The following is a 21,106-nucleotide window of genomic DNA, read 5'->3' as shown; positions in this document are numbered from 1 at the left end:
TTAATAACCACGAAAAAAGGTAAAGATTACAGAGCTACCTAAGAAAAAAGGCAACTTTAAAATATGTCCAATTTATATTCTGAGAGACCTGAGAAGATACTGCATGTGCAGAACCAGAATAAAACATGAAAACAGAAATAGAACAAACAAAAGATACTTAGAAAAAAATAGAGTGAAAATAAAATTTTCAATAGAAAGGTTGGAAGATAAAATCAAAAAACTCAAGGTAGAGTAAGAAACCAACCCAGGCAATCAGTTTGGCATCCCAGAAACTATGACAAGACAACGACCAGTGCTTAAGAAAAAAATGTCTTCAGTTTGAAAGAACCCACTGAGGGCTGAACAGAAGGAATGAAAGACGACAATTCATATCACTGAGTATTTAGAATAAGTTCCAAAAAGTTCTACCTAACAGGGGAAAAGTTTACACACAAAGAACCGGAATGGAAGAGATCACTAGAATCAGTAACAGTGGATGTAAGAAAACAAAAAAGTGACACCTATAGTCATGCCGGGGGCATCTGCTTGTTTGTTTTCGCCATACAACGGCAGCTTGCCGGCTCTCAGTTCCCCTCCCAGGGACGGAACCTGGGCCACAGCAGCAGAAGCCCAGAATCCTAGGTGACCAGGGAACTCCCAAGAGAGTATTTTTTAAAGTCAGAATTCCATATAAACTCAAATCACAAAATAAGTGAAAGGTTAAAATAACTGTACTTCTGCTTTACTGACTACGCCAAAGCCTTTGACTGTGTGGGAAATTCTTCAAGAGATGGGAATACCAGACCATCTGACCTGCTTCCTGAGAAGTCTGTATGCAGGTCAAGAAGCAACAGTTAGAAGTGGACATGGAACAACAGACTGGTTCCAAAGAGGAAAAGGAGTACATCAAGGCTGTATATTGTCACCCTGCTTATTTAACTTATATGCAGAGTACATCATGAGAAACACTGGGCTGGAAGAAGCACAAGCTGGAATCAAGATTGCTGGGAGAAATATCAATAACCTCAGATATGCAGATGTCACCACACTTATGGCAGAAAGCGAAGAACTAAAGAGCCTCTTGATTAAAGTAAAAGAAGAGAGTGAAAAAGTTGGCTTAAAACATTCAGAGATGTTTCAACATTCAGAAAACTAAGATCACGGCAACCAGTCCCATCACTTCATGGCAGATAGATGGGGAAACAATGCAAACAGTGAGAGACTTTTTGGGGGGCTCCAAAATCACTGCAGATTGTGATTGCAGCCATGAAATTAAAACATGTTTGCTCCTTGGAAGAAAAGCTATGACCAATTTAGACAGCATAGTAAAAAGCAGAGACATTACTTTACCAACAAAGGTCCATCTAGTCAAAGCTATGGTTTTTCCAGTGGTCATGTATGGATGTGAGAATTGGACCATAAAGAAAGCTGAACACAGCTTCTGAACTGTGGTGTTGGAGAAGACTCTTGAGAGTCCCTTGGACTGCAAGGAGATCCAACCAGTCCATTCTGAAGGAGATCAGCCCTGGGTATTCATTGGAAGGACTGATCCTGCAGCTGAAACTCCAAGACTCTGGCCACCTGATGTGACGAACTGACTCACTGGAAAAGATCCTGATGCTGGGAAAGATTGAAGGCGGGAGGAGAAGGGGACGACAGACAATGAGATGGTTAGACGGCATCACCAACTTGATGGACGTGAATTTGAGTAAGCTCCGGGAATTGGTGATGGACAGGGAAGCCTGGCATGCTGCAGTCCATGGGGTTGCAAAGAGTCAGACACGACTGAGCAACTGAACTGAACTGAACTGAACTGAAGACATTCAGGAGCACTGTATTTATGACCACACCATCATTTTGAGAAAGTTACTTGAGGCTGTAACATAACAAAATGAGGATGAAACTAAAACAGAAGAAGATCCTGGGTGAGGGAGGGTCAAAGAGTACAAACTTCTACTTATGAAATGAGTAAGTTCTGGGAATCTAAAGTATAGTGGTGACTATAATTCACGATACTTGTATATTTAAAAGTTGCTAAGACAGGAGAACTAAAAGTTCTCATCACAAGAAAAAAACTGTAACTCTGTGAGGTGGCAATGCTAACTAAACTTATGGTGGAAATTGTTGTGCTACATATATGTATATGTGTACACATACACATTTCAAATAATTATGTGCACACCTGAACCTACCACAATGATATATGCCAATTATATCTCAACAAAAATAAAAGGGCGGGGTGGGGGGGAGGTAAAGGAGGAAGGCCCAGAAAGGATCTAAAACACAGTGAATTTAATCTAGAAGTGAGGTAAAAAAAGTTCTAGGATGCAAGCTATTTAATACTGAACTAGAAAATAATCAGTCCAAATGGGAGTCATAGGTGAAATGGTCTGCAGGGAGTGATTTCTAGACAATACAGAGTACCAGTGAGAATCTGGGTAATTCTGAGTTTAAGATGATAGTGTACTATTTTTGACAAAAAAAAAAAAAAGCAAGACATCAAGAAACTCCAGAAAAACAAAAAACTACACAAGAAACTCCTGATCCAAAGGGATATAGTGAAAGTGGAGTAAGGACCACCAAAACAGCCTGACCAGAGTAAAACCAGAGACTGGAGCCCTGAGTGGAAGGGGCACTGGGCTCAGGCACATACACTCTCGGGGTCCTGACAGACGAAGCTGGACATGAGGGGAAACTCTAGGTCCCCTGAGACTTTCCTGGGCAGCCACCTGCTGGCTGGCAGGCACGGCTGAGGCGCGGGGAGCTGGGCAGCAAACAAAAGAGACCAGAGCCGCCCTGGTAGGGCCAATGTGGGGAACGAGAGTGTATCACGGTAGGGTCACGATGGTATCAAGTCATATCTGACAAGATACACGTAGAAAACATCTGGCAGGACTTCCCTGGTGGTTCAGTGGCTAAGGCTTCCCCTTCCAATGGAGGGGTGCAGGTTACATTCCTGGTCAGGGAACCAAGATCCCACATGTCTTGTGGCCAAAAAACCAAAACATAAAAACAGAAGCAACACTGTAACAAATACAACAGAAAAAAATTAAATCACATCAAAAAACTTTAAAAAAGAAAAAAAGGAAAAGGAAAGATGCCAAAAGATCCCAGAAACCAGGAAAGTGATTTCTGAGGTTGGGGTGTGGGCTGGAATAGGATAAAAAGACAGAAGCAGGAGAGAAACTTTTCATTGTACATTTTTATTGTTTTAAACAGGTAAATGTCCTATGCATTCAAGCAAAAAAACATTTTTTAATAGATAAATGCAACCTATTAGCCTTTTCTGCTATGGAAGTTTCCTATAATAAAACTCTTTCTACATTTTTTTCTAAACGCCTTCTAAGAAGGGAACATTGTGTTGCAGAGCTTTTTAGCACAAATTCCAACAGCTGCATTGAGCTCTGGGGCACAGCATCACTGTACAAGGCATGCCCAGGGGTCTTGGTGCTCTTCTGGAAGGTTACCACGGTGAGGCTAGAGATGGCAAACAGTATGGCCATGAGCCCACCAGCCCGCAGGACCTCATTAGTCAGTAAAAACCATGCACCATCTCTAAGAGGAAAGAGAATATTGCAAAGGAAATTAATTCACTTGTCACTCACTGTCATCCAGTCAGGACTGTGCACAACAATATCATGATATTTTCCACTCAGAAGATGACTGATCAAATGGAGAAGGGGGTGGGAGCTGGGTCCTGCTCTCTGCTCCACCACCATCTCACCAGACAGTGTAGGGCCTTAGCAGTTCACATCTCCAGGGAAGTTTTCTCATGTGCCAAGTGAGAGGTTAGACTAAAAATCTCTGGAGTTCAATTTTCCATCATTAAAATCCTATGATTCAATGAAAGGCCATGTTTAGAACCAGCCCCAGCTGCCTTTTGCAATCACACACAGATCTCCATCCTGACTGCAAAGTTCCCTCTCCTGACTTCATGACTACGCTAAGCAAAGAATGGGGAACTTGGCTGCTTTTCCTGTGCAGAGCAAAGACCTAACTATATCTCATGAATGAATGAGACCAAAGCTTCATTTTGAGAAATTTTCCTTTAGATTCACCAGCAAAACAATAGAAATAACAAAAATTTTTAAACGGTTGCATGTAAAATAACAACACTTGAACATAAGGCATAACCCATGTGCATTTAGCTGTCCCCCACTATACCTGAGAGGGAAACCCATTTCCACTGAAAAAAAATCAAAAAGTAAAGGAGAGGCAATGTTCTGAGGCCTCAAACACCAAGCTACAGTTGAAGAAGAGGGGGCCAGGACCACCCTCCATTAACACTCGGTGCCTCCCACATCTACCCGTTATGCCCAACATGCCTGCTCCCCTCACAGAGAGCTACTTACAAACCCAGAACAACTGCGACTTCATCAGCTGAGCTGCTACCATCATGATGGTATCTGAAAGGTGCCCCAGACAAAAACCAAAAATAAACACTGCCGATAGGTAGCTGTGACAGGTACCGCAGGGAACAACTGGAAAGGAGCCAGTCCAGAAAGAAACTGGCAACTCAGAAAAAGCCTTAGGCCAGCAAAAGCCTAGAGGTACAAAATAAACTTACTCTCAAATTTTAAGTGAGGCATAACTAAATCTCTTAGATCACTAAAAACTAGAGAGATCAAAAATTCTGAAAGTTGCTGAGGAGAGTATCTTAACAGTTCTCAGCACACACACACACACACACACGAAGAGATCAAAAATTTTGAAAACACACACACACACACGAAGTTCTATAATATGGTAAGGATGTTAACCAGACATTGTGGTAATCATTCCACAAAACACAGATATCAAACCATTATACTGTAGACCTGAAACTAACATTGTGTATCAATCATACATTTTTTTTTAATGTCATGGGGAAAAAATACTACTGAAAGAGAAAAGAAAATCTAACCACACAGGAGATTAGTGCAAATTAAATCAGCAGGTATCACAACGTGCCAACACTAGATAAATAACTGCCTTACAAAGAATGAGCCTCTTTCAGTCCCAGCATCACAAACACTCAGGTTCATCCACACACCCCCAAGTGCAGGGAGCACTAGCTCCAGAAAAAGCCAGCCTGGAGACCCTGACCCTCTCTGTGTTTCCTCCTGTGAACCGCAAAGCCTCAAAGGGCTGCTGCAGGAAGGGCCCACGGGGTGCCTGGCTGCACAGCGCAGGTTAAACAAACAGCCTGTTTACACTCCACACTGCCTGGAACTGTGCTGGCGCACCTGCCTTTTCACCTGAGCCCCACATGTCAGCTCCAGTGCAGTCATCTCGTACCAGTCTCAGGGACCGTCATGTGCTCAGTAAATGTCTAATGCAGAAATGAGCAAAACCCAGGGCCACCCTCGGTGAAAGCAAGACCATCTCACCCCAGAAGTCAAGACAAGTGGATCTGAGAGGCAAGGATGTGACGGGGGCATGACGGTCCATCCCTTAGCACGGTGGGATGAAGGGCAGGCCCCTCACAACACACTGCTGGCAGCAGAGCTTGGAATCACGAGACTGACACCCCAGTGACTAGTGGGCACATCTGAGACGCTGCTTTCAGTGAGCAGGCTTCCCATGGAGCCATGGGAAGCTCAGCAAGAGCTGTCGGGGGACCTAGGTCTCTTAAGTCAAAGAAAGGGAAAATAACTAGTTCGGGGTTTTGGGGGGGATGGGGCTTGCCTTTGGGGAGGAGGCCATGCTGTGCAGCTTGCAGAGTCTCAACTCCCCAATCAGGGATCAAACCTGAGTCGTCAGCAGTAAGAACATGAGAGTCCTAACCACTGGATTGCCAGGGAATTCTCCAAAATAACTAGTTTTAGGTTGGGCCCAACAAAAGTCCTTCCAGAGAAAGTTCCCAAAGTTCATGGAGAAGTTAGAAGACACGCTAGACCAGGAAGCTCTAACATTTTTAGCCAAGTAATTAAGCGTGTAACCAACACTTTTCATAATTTATTTGCCTACGTACAAGGTAATCCTACCAAAAAAACAAAATGAAAATCACCTGACTGACACCTGACTGACTACAATTCTAAAGCATGCTGAGCAACTCACCCTGACAGGAAGGTCAGCCTGCACTGGCTCTGACCTATCGTGTCAGAGGGGACACGGTCATCAAAAGTAGGATTCTGTGGGGATGACCCCTAGGTACCCAGTATGACCTGGATCCTAAAGTCCATCGGGTCAGGAGGTCACTGAGCCCTAGTGAGATCTCCTGGTCTTGGGGGGGGGGGGGCGGGGGGGGGGGGAGAGAAAGGGAGAGATGGGTAGACAGTGCTGTTGCAGCTGACACCATCCCCACAGCGCCCTGACACACACCGACAAGGAGCTGTGAAGACCCAGGGGCTCCAGTCCTGCTCCTGTGTTCCATGCTGCAGGATGAACTGCATTTATCTGACACTGGTAGGAAGTTGCAGTCTCCTAGAGGCTTCCCCAGACCCACCCAGACTGCTGCAGAGGGCAGGTTTATTTCAGGTAGAGTCTGGGTAATCACAAAGGGACCAGGAGGGACCTCAGGATGGAAGTGGGCTAAGGGGAAGGTCTGGGAGGGCTTGCTCACTGCCTAGAGACAGCCTGGATCTGACATGTATCCAGACCAGCAGGAGGCACTTTACACAGTGGCCGTTTCTCTGAAACGTACATAAAACTCAACTTCTGTTTCACATGCTCTGGGACCATCACTTTTAAAGAAGGCTGCAGTTGTTTCTGTTTATAAAGTGAGGAGTGGGGCACAGGGAAAACAGTATGAGCTTTAGAAGCAGACACACCTGAATCAAACCATGGCTGTACCAGGGCAACCATTCAGTCACTCACTCCTTCTAAAACATTCAGACAGTGCTCACTGTTCCTGGCAAGGCAAGAGGGAGGGAGACACATGGGTGACTTTTCCATGTCAACTTGGGTAACTGAGTAACTTCTCTCGGCCTCAATTTCTCATCTATAAAACATGAAAGATACCACTTCCTTTGCAGGTTGTAGTTTCTCATGACGAATGAAGTAAGAAAACAGTTTCTAGCATATATAAGAATTTTTTACATTGTGGATTATAGTAACAATGTCCCATTTCACATGAGAGTTTTCTTCTTTAATGTGAAGCCTGCCTACTTACAATGAGCTATAATAATGTTATTCTCAGCAAGGTCCCCAAGTAAACATCTCTCACTAAAAGATTAAATCTCCACTCACTCAAGCTCATTAAGATGGAGAAATCCACTCAAGCTATAAATGTTACAGCTCCACAGAGCACAGGACTGTCCACTCACTACGACAGAACCTGTGGTGCTCTGCCTCTCAGGACTCCACCTTCTCCAGTGTGAAATGGGTGTGACAACGGCCTTGCCTACTCTGTAGTGCATTTGCAGAGACTAAAGACAATAAATGATATGAGAATACTATAATTAAAAAGAAAAAAAAAGCTCAGGTGCTATTCACATAGGAGGCTAAGTTGGGTCTCATACTTGACGCGGTTAAAGAGGGTGGAGACTGGCATGCTGGTGACTGAGGACAAGAAGCAGTCTTGTGCTGGTGGCTAAGCAGCTCCAGTGCAGCCCACAGCCTGAAGCCTTTGCTTCAGGAAAGCTGAGCAGATGGAGCTGGATGGAGCTGGAAGAACCTGGCGGTTACCTGCTTGCCCTTCACCACGTGCTTGGGTACCGGCACCTTGAGCTCTAGGTCGGTGTAGTCCTGGGACCAGGTGTAGTTCTCGCGCACAGCACCGTTGTAGCTGTCGGGGTTTCTCTGGAACTGCTCCTGTCTCCTGAGAAAGAACAAGAAGTAAGACGACAGCCCAGGCCCACAAGCAGGGCAGGAATCCCACAGGGTCCCAGGAACATACTGTCTCCAGGTCCTGAGAACGTTCACCTAACCTTGCTTGGTTTTGCATCTAAAACTCCCCTTCCCTCTGGCTGATTTCCTTTCCGACCACCCAACTCAGGCCTCCTGGGAAGTCACAGGAACAAAGGGAAAAGCCAAGGAGAAGGCCCTGTGTAGCACCCTCAAGGTTAGGAGAAATATCTGTCGACGCAATCCATGGCAGAGCCTGGCCCTCCTGGTCTTCACTTAGAAATCAGACCAGTTCACAAGCCAAAGAGCCTCCTTAATCGCATCCTGGGGCTTGTGGGTGCCTGGTTTCACATAAACCTCTTGGCAGGCCACATCTTTTTTTAAAAAAAGGGGGTGATACCAAAAAACAACTTTGGCCTGTAGCTACTCAACTTCAATTCTAATCCAACCCCAGCCTCCATCTTCCCCTGGTAAATAAATCAAAGCCAAGGCACTGCACTGAACTGCAGGCTTTCTTCAGATGTGAGCAGTGTGCTTATGAGACAGCCTAGGAAAGAAACTCCGTCAGCTTAATCTTCTTGTACATGCATTACCAACCCAGCACAGATGCAAACAGGCATGGCCAGAGGCTGATGTCAAAAAACACAATAAAACAATGTCACAAAATTTAAGTGTTAATAATAGTAAAAACACCACATAAAAATAAGTTGAGAGTCCATCATAGTAACTTTTTGATCTAAATTAAAAGACAGAAACCTAGTCGAGGAGGAAACACCTATGAGCACGCCCATCCCAACAACAGGTACATGCAGCCCTCTTCTCCTGCGCGTGCGGAGCCCAGCTGATGCACTTGGAGGGAGAGGCTGATGGGTGGGCTGCCACACTCACCATGCACGCCCACATGTCTGCAGAGGAAAGCACACAAGAGAGTCAAGGGCTGTACCCCATCTGCCTCTCACCTCTGTGAGGAGGGGCTGCAAGTGGTGGTTAATGAGATGCACTTTTCAGGTGAACGCTGTAAGCCAAGAACATGTTTCCCTCCTGTGGGTATGCCTTCCATACCTTAAATCTGAGGCTGGGCCTCTGCCACAGCCCAGGCTCTCAGGGCTGGTAAACTGGTGGCTGCTGCGGGCTGAACTGTGTCCCCCAAAATGAATGTGTTAAAGTCCTAACCCTCAGCACCTCATGCGGAGACATGGTCTATAGAGATGTAATCCAGTTAGAATGAGGCCATTAGGGTAGGTCCTGACCCAACGCGACCGTGTCCTTAAAGGGAGGGGGCTCTGGACACAAAGACACACGCACAGAGGGACAGCGTGAAGAAGCTCGGGGAGAAGACAGCCACGCGGCAGAGGCGAGCACTGTAGAGCTGGTGTCTGTGGAGGGCGCTGGCCAGAGAGCATCGCAGGGTGGGCAGCTCAGCAGGCACGCGCCCCTCCCCGGCCCCCGCAACCCCGTATGGACCTGCAGCTTCTCCCCAGCACAGATCAGCAAGCTGCTGGGTGTTTTTAACACTCTAAATCCACATTCTCTTTAAATAAAGTTGATTATTTCCCGCCGACAGTGTGCAAAAAATAAGTCTCCTGTCACATGCAGGTGCTCTGGGCCCCCCACCCTCACCCGTCCTCCCAGACCAGCCTACAGCCACACCCCTGCAGCTGCTGGCCAGAACTGGGGTGGGAGGGGAAGGGGGCGGGGGGAGTGGGAAGGGTGGGAGGAGGAGCATGCGTCAGCAGCCAGGGTGCAGACAGGGAGCAGGCCTCACTGCAGCACCCACGTCTGATGAGCTGGATCAGCCCAGATAACAGGGTTGTGACTGTGTCAAAGAAAGAGCCCTCTCCAAGAGAGAGGCTCTGCTGGGCAGTGCCCACAGCCAGCATCACCTGCACAGGTGGGAAAGGAACTCAGGCTGCCTCCCCCCTCCCTCCCTCCAAGCCCCTGCACTGCGGGGGGTGGCGGCGTGGGAATTAGAACAGCCAGTGGTGAGTGGGAGAAGTGGTGGGTAAAAGGGGTCACAGCCCCCAAATAAAGGCTCCTGTGCAGGAGGCTGGAGCCCATATAGGAACAGGTTATAATTCAGCAGGGGGCACTCTCAAGCCCTTTTCCAGGTTCCCAGGGTTGGGGTGTGGGGACGGATCCCCCACTATGTGGAGACGGATCCCCCACTATGTGGAGACAGGCGCTGGCCAGCACTCACCAGGTTCCCGGAGCCAGAAGAGAGCTGCTTCCACCCTGGAACATCCTGCCTCCACTCACTCACACCTGTCCCTCATGCTCTAAGGCAAAGGCTACCTCTCCTGGGTGTTCAGTGGTACACAGGTGTGACAGCTCCCCACTCACCTGTAGATGCCGCTGTCCATGTACCCGGGGAGAGGCCAGGACTTGTGCGTGAGGAATGTGGTATGCGTGTATACACGTGACTGAGTATGTCCTGTGAGCACATGTGTGGTGTGTACGTGTGTGTGGAGTACACAGTGTGTGAGCACTTCCATGTGCACGTCTTCCCTTGTGTGCGTACGTGATGTGAACAGGTGGTGTGAGCATGTTCATTCTGTGTGTCCGTGCAAGCCTGTGCAGGGGCTGTACATGGTGTAGACAGTACGTGCATATGTACATTAGTAGACAGTAGTTCATCCTTCCCTTTGCAGAGCAGCTCCGTCTCGCGTCGATTTCCTGCTCTCCTCACTGATCCTACGATACCCCACACCTGGAGCTCGTGCCTCGCAGGAGGGAAGCCACCACAATGAGAAGCCTGCGCCCCGTAACTAGAGAGTAGTCTCCACTCGCTGCCACCCGAGAACAGCCCGTGCAGCCACAAATAATAAACAAAAGTGTAACAGCATGAGATAATCACCACTGGGTAACCTACAATGGAAACGTTGAGTCTGGGCAGCATTCCTTGACGGACACTGAGCTCTAGGTGAGAGGTGGATGGGAGTCTGCTCACAGAAGGCCCGGAAAATCTCGCTGTGTCCACAACAGCAAGATACCAGGCACCTCCTGAGAGAACCTCACCTCTGCGGTAGTCCTGCCCTAATGCTGAGCCTTAAATCTGCTCCACACCACAGGTCTAACCACCAGACTACAGACAGCAGAAGCGGCAGAGAACATATCCATCAAAACCACCAACATAAAACCTGCCAAGGCCAGCATCTGGGAAATTACAAGAGACAAAGTTCTAAGTTTCTTTACAAACAAATGGTTACAAAGGGCATCATAAAATGAAAAAAAAGAAGAGGAATTATTCTAAATTAAGAGACTTAGAAGATACAGCGACCAGATGTAATGTTTGGACTTGCTGGACAGATATTTTGAAAAAACCAACTGTAAAAAGACAGTTTGAGACAATGAGGAAAAAGTGAACGCAGTCTGGACATTAGATGATTTTGGGAATCATAAATTTGTTAAGTTTTGATATTCATTTAGTCCACTTTTCTTTTTTACTGAAGTACGCATGGGTGAAAGAAAGTTTGTGATTTCTGGGCTCTGCTACATAAAAAAAAAAGGGGGGGATTAGGGAGAGAAAGGAAACATGAATTCTGACATATTGTTAATGAGAAAGTGGGGGAACCTCATGGACATTCATTACTCTATCCTCTCCTTTTTATATCACCAAACCTGAAGGATCTGTCTTGGCTATTCACCCAGGAGTGGATCTGCTGGGTCAAGGGTACAAAAGAAAGCATCTCACCCTTAAGAGACAGTGGGGAACTCATTTCCAAGGGCTGCCCCATATCTCACTCAACAGGTGTGTGCACAGGGTCCTGCTCAACACTGGAACACTTTCTCAAGAAAATACATACAAAAAATAGTGTTTCCGATCGGTCTGGATTCACATTTCCCTGCACGTGATGTTAACTGGCCATATGTGACTCATTTCTGCAAAATTCCTGCCGTGGCTTTTGTCTGTGCTTTCCCTGGTTTGAAGAAGTTCTCCATAAATTTTTGATAAAATTCTTTGTTGGTTTCCAAGTATACGAACGCCTTCTCCTGGCTGATAAGTTGTCTTCCTACTTCCTTCCAGATGTTTGATTAACTCAAGCACCAGCACTATCATCAAACAATCTCACAGCTCCTTCCCTCCCTGAAGTCTGAAGGGCATCGCATCTATTTTCTAACAGGAATACTCTAACATTTTAATCTCTAGTTTTTGGAGTTATCAGGCCCTTTGCATTCAACCTGGCTTCCTTGTGTAGTCTGTTCTTCTCTTGACCACTTGGACCAGGAAGAGAAGAGAAGTCGCTCAGTTGTGTCCGACTCTTTGCAACCCTATGGACTGTAGCCCACCAGGCTCCTCGGTCCATGGGATTTTCCAGGCATGAATTCTGGAGTGGGTTGCCATTTCCTTCTCCAGGGGATCTTCCCGACCCAGGGATCGAACCCGGGTCTCCCTCATTGTAGGCAGACGCTTTACCATCCAAGCTGGAGCTTGTCTAACTAGAAAGTCCAGCTGAGGAACACAGGGCCAGACGGGAACAGGACTCGCCTGCAGTCGCTGCATGCAGCAGCCCAGCTCCTCTGGGATACCTTCTGGTTCTTAGCGCCCACTCACCACCTTAAAGAAGGCTCAGCTTAATAAAAAGAATTCTTACAACAAGTATATTTTGAAAATGTGCTTTTAATGTTTTAAAATTAATTTTGCAGTACAGTTAAAAATACGAGCTGATTCTATATTTACCTAAAATCCATGAGGCAAGGTGCTTGGAGTCTCATGATATGCCCATGAATCACTTGACAGGTGTTAATGCAAATTTAGGGAACGTCTTTGACAATCTGTATCAGATGGTCAGCCAACAAAAACATAATCAATATTTACTACAAACTCTTCTAATTAACAAAAGATATAAGTTGGTTATAGTGAGACATTTTCTTAAATCATGTTAATTACTTTAACAAGGGAAAGAGACATCCCAATTTTTTTTACAAGCGTATAAATGTGAAATATACATTTTAAAACAAAAAGATAATTTACTCCATAAATATGCTGAATTCTTAAGTCTTTTAAATCAATTTTCTATTCCTAGTCATCCAAAATCAGGACACTTATGACCAGCTTTACCATTTCAAGTTCCAACAGACTTCTCAACTGAGGGATACAAATGTATCTCAGAGATATGGTGGGTTCTGTCCCAGACCACCACACACCCCAATAACGTGAGTCGCAAGAATTTTCCGCTTTCCTAGTGCATGGAGAAGTTACGTGTAGTCTACACTATACCATACAACTATTCTGTGTTAAGTGTGCAACAGCATGATGTCTAAAAAGACAATGTACATACTTTAATTAAAATTACTTTACTGCTAAATACTGTTGACCATCATCTGAGCTTTTAGTGAATCAATCTTTTTGCTGGTGGAGGGTCGTGCCTTGATTTGGTAGATATGGACTGATCAAGGTGATAGCTGCTGAAGGATGGGGTGGCTGTGGCGATTTCCTGAAAGGAGGCAACAATGAAGTCTGCCACAGGGGTTGACTCCTCCTTTCACGAAGGATTTCTCTCCAGGTTCGATGCAGGATACAGGATACAGGATACTTGGGGCTGGTGCACTGGGATGACCCAAAGGGATGATACGGGGAGGGAGGTGGGAGGGGGGTTAAGGATGGGGAACATGTGTATACCCATGGTGGATTCATGTTGATGTATGGCAAAACCAATACAATATTGTAAAGTAATTAGCCTCCAATTAAAATAAATAAATTTAAAGTTTAAAAAAAAAAAGGATTTCTCGAGCAGACAATGCTGTTCAACAGCATTTTACCACAGGAGATCTTTCAAAATTGGAGTCAATCCTCTCAAATCCTACTGGTAAGTTTAAGTAATATTTCAATGCTCTTGCTGTCATTTCACCAATAATCTTCACAGCATCATCACCAGTACATTCCATTTCAAGAAATCACTTTCTTTGCACATCCATAAGAAGCAACTCCTTATCCATTAAAGATTTATATTCATAACATACATAATAATAATGAAAAGCTTTGAAATATTAGGAGAATTACCAAATCGTGACACAGAAACAAGAAGTGAGCAAATGCTGCTGGGAAAATGGGGCTGAGAGACCTGCTTGACACAGGATTGCCACAGACTTTCAACTGGTACGCAACACAGTATCTGTGAAGCACAACAAAGCAAAGTGAGATAAAATGAGGTATGTATCCCTCAGAGGAAAACATCACCCAAACTTTCAGGAGCTGCATATCATCAGGTATGCAATCAGCAACACAGCCACGTATCAGAAATGTCCCATCATTAGTACTGAGAAGGCTAACGTAAACTTTATCTTGTTCTATTCTCAAAGTGTTTTACTAAGATACTGTCTGAGATATGACAGGTCAGGGGTTGGTAACTGACAGCCCAGCACCTGTTTGGTGAATAAAGTTTCACTGGAACAACCTACACTAATCCATTTACAAAGCATCTCTGGCTGCTTTGGGCGCCAGAATGTGTGACCTGCAAAGCCTGAAACATTTACTAGCTGGCCCTTTAAATCAGTTTATGCAATTTTGGAATTTGGGGATTAGTTTTTAATGAGGTTTGCTTCATTTGGGCTTTTTGTTTTTGTTATTTTTGAAAAGCCCTGTTTCAAGAAAACTTTTAAAAAGCAACAATTTTAATCAATAAGAAAACATCTGAAATGAAAGGACTCCAATCACTGGGACATGTGGCCAGATGGGGCTTCCCCCAACTCCCAGTGGCTCCAACCTAGGAAGGGTCAGCGTGGACAGCAGACGGGCCAGGGGTTCAGGATGATGAGCCTGATCACTCCCACCCACTCTGGGCTGCAGGCTCTTCATCCTGCCACCTCCCAGGATTCTCAGGTGACTGTCACGTGGAAGTGTGTGCACGCAGTGCACCTGGCGACACACGTGTTCTGTGGGATTTTATCTGGTGTTTCGCTCCCATAAGCCCTCCCAACACCCATCCCTGCCCCCGTCCCGAGCAAGAGAGCAAATGGTCTTCCATTCTGGAAGCTGTCTGCTGTCTTCTCTCAACACCTTCCCGACTGTTCCCCTGACTAGACAATCTCACCCACCAAGTGAGGTGGGCACACTCAGGCTTCGGGCCTCCACCTCTCTAGTCCAGACCTTAGAGGGATGAGGATGAGGCTTGGAAAAAACAGAGGTAGGGGAATTAAAATAGAGACCAAAAGGGATATCAAGAATCACCAAGGTGATCCTGAAGAGGACAAACCGGGGTGGGGGCAGGGAGCGGGGGACGGACACAGCCCCTGCCGACTGTGGCCCTGGCACTCAGGGAGCAAACGGCGAGCAGAAAGACCACCCAGCCCTGAACCAGTGCCTCCCTTGCGGACTTGGGTGGCACATGGGTGAGAAAGAATGGCTGTCTGACCAAGGGTGCCAATGCACAAAACTAAACCTAGATGTGAAAAGCACACTCACACTTCAAACATTTTGTAGGAAATACTTTTACCACATCCAAGTAGAAAAGTACTAACAAGAAAATACATTAGATGTAAAGAAAATTTACATCTAAATTAAATGTGATACTTCTGGATGAGAAGGCCCCCAAAACACACAAAGTTAAGGACTTCCCTGGTGGTCCAGCAGTTGAGAATCCGCTGGCCAATGCAGGGGACACAGGTTCAATCCCCAGTCCAGAAAGATCCCACATGCCTTGGGGCAACTAAGCCTGGGCACCACAACCTCTGAGCCCACACTCTAGAGCCTGTGCTCCGCAACGGGAGAAGCCGCCACGATGAGAAGCCCGAACCCGCAACACAGAGCAGCCCCCACTCGCCACAAGCAGAGAAAGTCTTCTCGCAGCGACCACAAATAAATTTAATACAGACAATTAAAAGGTAGGCCAGAGTGAGGAGGAAGATCTATGATACGTAACCAACAAAGAACTGAAATATATAAAGGATTTCTACAAATCAGTAACAAAAACAGGAAAGTCGGCAAGGGCTATCAAGAAGACATTCCGAGAGGAACCTGAACTGCCACTGAACACCGAACAACACGGCCTGCGAGTAACCGCGTCCGTGAGCAAAACGATGGACTCACCCGTCGACTGACCAAAATAAACAAATAAACCACTGAGATAATGAGAGAGCAGGGTGAGAGGAATATACCTTCCATGCCGCCCTGGAGAGTGCACTTCTCAGCGCGAGGGTCGTAAAATCTACGTGTGGAACAGAATACAACAAGGAACAGAAGATGGGGAGCTGTACCGCACAGAAAGAGCCCGCACAGCTTCGCGGAGCTGCCCCCACGTCTGCACTGGGCATCTGAGGGTGCAGCCAACAGAGTCTGCATGCTGCTGCCCAAGAGAACCCGACACACGTGCAGGAAAGGAGCTGCACCGTGGCCAGGAGAGGCCATGGAGTCAAGAGAGGGTCACGGGGCCAGAGGAGGGCCCTGGGTAGAAAGCGGGTCACAGAGTAGGCAGGACATCGCAGCAGAGATCCATCTGACATCCAGTGGGGGTAAGCATGACAGCAGGGTCAACCAGTGTCCAGTGTATGAGGCTGAACAACTGCAAGCAGTTTAAGGACGAAGGCTGGTGACTGAGTGGTGCTTGTGTTGGGGGTGGATATATCCATCAACACAAGACAGACAGAGAAGCACCTGGGGGCTCACAGTCAACCAGTCAATCACAAAAGCAGGAACACCTCCTCCAGAACGCATCCAAGCTGGGACACAGAATTCACCTACTAGAAGGACTGGCTTATTCCATCGCAGGTTATAGGTGATGGAGCCCTGTTCTTACTCTCAGAGAAAGGTACAAATATTTCAATGTATTTCCAGAAAAAGAGATAATAAGCACATACACGGACAGGGCAGTGGTGCGGGGCCCAGCGGCAGGGGTTCCCAGAAGCAGTGAGCTCATTCACTGCCATGTATGGTTTCTAAATACTGCCTGTAAGGAAAGCAATCAGGCTCCTTGGAGAACGGGTGGAAGAGAAAATACGATGAGATGAGCCTGGAACCAGGCAATGCCAGAAAGTAATGAAGTGCTCAGAAAACCACAGGATGCAGAACGTCAAGAGGACAAAGAAGCCAACCAGAGAGCTCCCGATGGGGCAGAGCTGGAGCTGATGTGAGTGGCTAAATATGTAACACAGTGTTGGACCATAAGGCAGAGAATAAAGTGATACCCATGAGTCACTCCGATACAAATGAATGACTGAATAAACAAACAACTAATTAAGAAACAGAAGGAGTGAGGGAAATATAAAATCAGTGTTAATACTACAGTGATAATTGCTGTAAGCAAGATTCACTGATGATGCTAAAAATAGTGTGTGAGATTTTTAAGGGGAACTGGGATATTTGCATAACCTCACAGTATCTCCCCCCAAACATTCATCAATTAATAATGTGGTTTTAATCTATGTTGAGAATTTAACAAATTCTCAGCAACTCCTCTACCCTCCTAGGAGGTGGAGATGGAGTCAGTGACCAGAGAACAGGAAGGGGACAGCAGTGACATTGGGTGAGGACGCCTGCAGACTTATCCTCAACCAGGCGACCAAGCCAGCATCACAGCCTTAAGTCACGTTCGTATGACGGACACTCACAGGATGTGAGTGGATGGACACATCACCTCTGCGGTCTTCATCCCAAAATCCATATCCTATTTAGACCGTGAAAGAAGACTGCTACTGCTGCTAAGTCACTTCAGTTGTGTCTGACTCTGTGCGACCCCACAGACGGCAGCCCACCAGGCTTGGCCGTCACTACACCAACCCAAACTGACTGTCTACAACACACCTGATGTCTTCAAAAGTTTGACAGTCACAAAAAAAAAGACGGAGAAACTGTCCCGGGCTGAAAGTGACTGAGGAAACATGACGACAACACACAAGGCGGCATCTGTTCCTTTCTGGACAGAAAGGGGACGCTAGCTAGCGAAGGGGTGGTGGTGGTGGGAGCAGAATCAGAAAGCCCCCCAAAAGACAAGTGCACCAGCTCGCTCTAGGGGCAGAAGGGCGACTCCACTCTTAGGCTCACTCTACAGCCACGAACTCAGGCCCTTGGGATTCAAGCCACTCCAAAGTTTGAATCCTGACTTTCACTGGGGCAAGGGTGTTATCTGATCACATGTCTCAACCCCTTTAAAGCCTGGATTTCCTCACCTGCTTACTCACACGGCTGCTGAAAGACTTACATCAAACGATATTCACAAGACCCCACCCAGTACTCCATGTGCAGCAGCTCTCTACGATGCAGGGTTGTTAATAATAGACATTCGCTAACATTTCCTGCCCGTGATGCTGAACCAAAGCCCAGGCAATGAGGCTTGGCATCATCTCCAATACAAGATTACTGTATTTACTCTTTCCCCCCTCCTTTTCCTCCCTATCTCCCAAACTTCTCCAGTCCCACCGCTTTTGAAAAGGAAATAAAAGGGCTTTTTCCCTCTGCATAATTTCCCTGCCGACTGCCATTGTTCATGGCGCTTGATAGAGCAAATTCTGGCAGTGTTTTCCCGTTTGCTTTATCTGGAGAGTGGTTATTTACTGCTCCTGCTGTTTTGGGGGGCGACAATGCCAGGGATCCACAAATAGCGAGGTGTGTCTGCACAACAGTTAGTCCGTGGAGGGCACTGATGAGCTGGCTTCCTAACTTGAACCGCAGCTTGGCGACAGTAGACCTAAGGGATTTTAGCCTGAATTACTCCAATCTAGACTCAGAAAGATGGTCCTTTGTTTTCCTGCATGCACCAACTCCTGGGAAGAATTCCAGCAGAAAAGCTAAGCAAGCAATCTGCTGGGAAACAAGCCCCACAGCATCAGCATCAACCTGCCCAGTCCCGACTAAAAGGGTCACCCACATCAAATAGCCCAAGTTCTCGGCACACCTTGCCTGACCCCTAGCCCCGCTGCCTGGTATCTGCCCGGCACTGGCATCCCTGTGCCACCCTCTCCTCAGGCCCCCACATTCAGCTCCGTCCAGGCCTGGCCACCAGCAGTGTCAAAGCCAAACCCCTGTGACTGCAGCATCCACACACCTGCTGCTCAGGAAGTACCAGCTGAGCAGCACTATGCCTACACCATTCTGGGCGCCGGAGCCTGAGAGGGGGCATCAAGGGCGAGGCCCACTTGAGTGGGGCTCAGACCACGAGGGCCAGTGGTGCACCCAGTTAATAAACATGACTGGCTGGCCCCTGCAGAGCCTCCAGGGCCTCCCACTGAGATGTGCTAAACAACAGGACAGGCTGCTCAGAAGGGTCACAAGGCCACATCTCTGGTCAAGGGAGTCACCCAGAGGCTTGATAGGCAGAAAGGTGCCTATGACTCCAGCAAGCAGGGGAGGCAGGCACCCAGCCCCAAGCCAGTTCTGCCAGTAACTTGCCATGTGACCCTGGGCTGATGCCTCAAGCTTCTCACCAGTAAAACGGGGACCTATCAGTACCAATCTCAGAAATGTGAGGGTTAAATGAGTCAAGACATACAAAGCGCTGAGAGCAGAGCCTGGCCCAGAGTAAGTGTCACCGTCATCAACATCATTACTCACCTGGATCATGAATTCTATAAACACTGTCACTGTTTTGTCAAAGACAAGAAGCAGTCATGCCAGGTAAGACCTGGGCTTTTAAAACCAGCGTATGGGATTTAATCAAAAAGTGATGGGTGGTCACCACAGGGTTGGAACCAGGAGTGATATCATTTGACTGCTTTAAAAGGTCCCTGCAAGGCTGCCGTGTGGAGCTGATCAGATGGCAGGACGCTCCCAGTGTGGGAAAGGAAGCTGGTAGGGGGTCAGCAGGGACAAGAAAAGGTTGGAAGAGAGGGTGCTGGGGGCACCAGTCAGCAGGTGTCATGGGAGCCTAAGGGGCGGGGGGAGTAGCAGGAGGGTGAGCACCTGGAGGTCTGGCAGAGCCCAGATACTCAGAACCTGGGGGCTGAGAGTTGGGGACTGGGTGACCCAACCACACTGGAAGCACGCCTCACCTCACCCACCCATTTTCCTCAGCCTGTTCATCCATCCTTTCCTTTCCCCACCAAGCCCATACCAGGACCAAGCTTCATCCCTGGTGATAAGAGGGATGAATCCCCCTTTCACACTCAACACCAGGATACAGAAGACACGGCACACACACACAGAGCAGGCGTGGTGCTATCTGCTCATCTCATGCTTACACTTGGGCAGCAAAATGCACAGCTGTCATGGGGCCCCACATGAAATCACAATCTTCCAGAAGAAAAACCATACCTGACACAGAGTCTGCTATACAGCTGGACAAGCTTCGAACACATTAAATGTAAACCACAAAACTTATATATTCATCATAATCTTAAAGAAGACATTCTCACACTGTTTCTTTTAAATCCATCCAAAAAGCTTCAAGTTACCAATGTCTGAGTGCCACCTTCCATCTGAGAAGAATGCCCTGGAACTCTAAGCAGAGAGGCAGACCATCTCCTCAGCTGTGAAGGCCCGGAGCCAGCGGGTGGCGGGGAGGGCTGTCCACTGAAGCAGCCTCAGGCCTGACCTGAAGTTGTCCTGTTGCAGGCCAGCCTCACGTCAGCCTTCTGCGTGTGTGCCAGCCTCCTCTCAGTGAACTCTAGAATGCCTTGTCAGCAGGCAAAAACTCGCACCTGGAATTCAAGAGTCCCGTGGACTGCAAGGAGATCCAACCAGTCCATCCTAAAGGAAATCAGTCCTGAATATTCACTGGAAGGACTGATGCTGAAGCTGAAACTCCAATACTTTGGCCACCTGATGTGAAGAACTGATGCATTGGAAAAGACCCTGATGCTGGGAAAGACTGAAGGCAGGAGGAGAAGGGGAAGACAGAGGATGAGATGGTTGGACGGCACCACTGACTCAATGGACATGAGTTTGAGCAAGCTCCGAGAGTTGGTGATGGTCAGGGAAACCTGGTGTGCTGCAGTCCATGGGGTCACAAAGAGTCAGACACGACTGAGCGACTGAACTGAACTGAATCCACTAAATTCCACTAAGTGAAAATCGATCACCAACTGCAGGCTGATGACCTGAGACAGGGCCTGGCATAAGACTGGTTGATCAGCACAGGGGCAGCCGCAGACCCAGGCCCCATCCAGCCACTTCTGTCCTCTCTGCTCTCCAAGTTTCTGAGATGGAACCAGCCTGTCTCCTCCATTCTCACCTCAGGTTCCTACTGTCTGGCTCTCATCCACCGCTTCGACTGTAATTTCAAACAGAGAAAGTCAAGGCAGGGGAATTAGCCCTTTTCTCGCCCAATCACCATCTTAACTCCCTCCACACCCTCTCCACCCTCTGCCAGGCCAGGTGAGGCACACCAACCCCGGAGACCTTCACGCTGGCGTGGCATGAATATATGTTACGAAGAGAACAACTCCACTGAACTAAAGTACTAGTTAATGGGCTTCCCTGGTGGCTCAGGTG

General features: G+C 47.4%; 1 protein-coding gene across 2 annotated transcripts in view; it reads right to left on the bottom strand.

The window, feature by feature from the left end:
• Positions 1 to 21,106, bottom strand: part of NUDCD3 (NudC domain containing 3) — a 69,938-nt gene that overhangs the window by 16,423 nt on the left and 32,409 nt on the right. For both annotated transcript variants that reach the window (XM_052639140.1, XM_052639139.1), the window contains exon 3: positions 7,588 to 7,720. In XM_052639140.1, the coding sequence (XP_052495100.1) occupies positions 7,588 to 7,720 (133 nt within the window). The remainder of the gene's footprint in view (positions 1 to 7,587; positions 7,721 to 21,106) is intronic.

The sequence above is a fragment of the Budorcas taxicolor genome, chromosome 4 (genome assembly GCF_023091745.1).
Source record: "Budorcas taxicolor isolate Tak-1 chromosome 4, Takin1.1, whole genome shotgun sequence".
NCBI classification, from domain to species: Eukaryota; Metazoa; Chordata; class Mammalia; order Artiodactyla; family Bovidae; genus Budorcas; species Budorcas taxicolor.
This window is presented reverse-complemented; position numbering and strand designations above follow the sequence as displayed.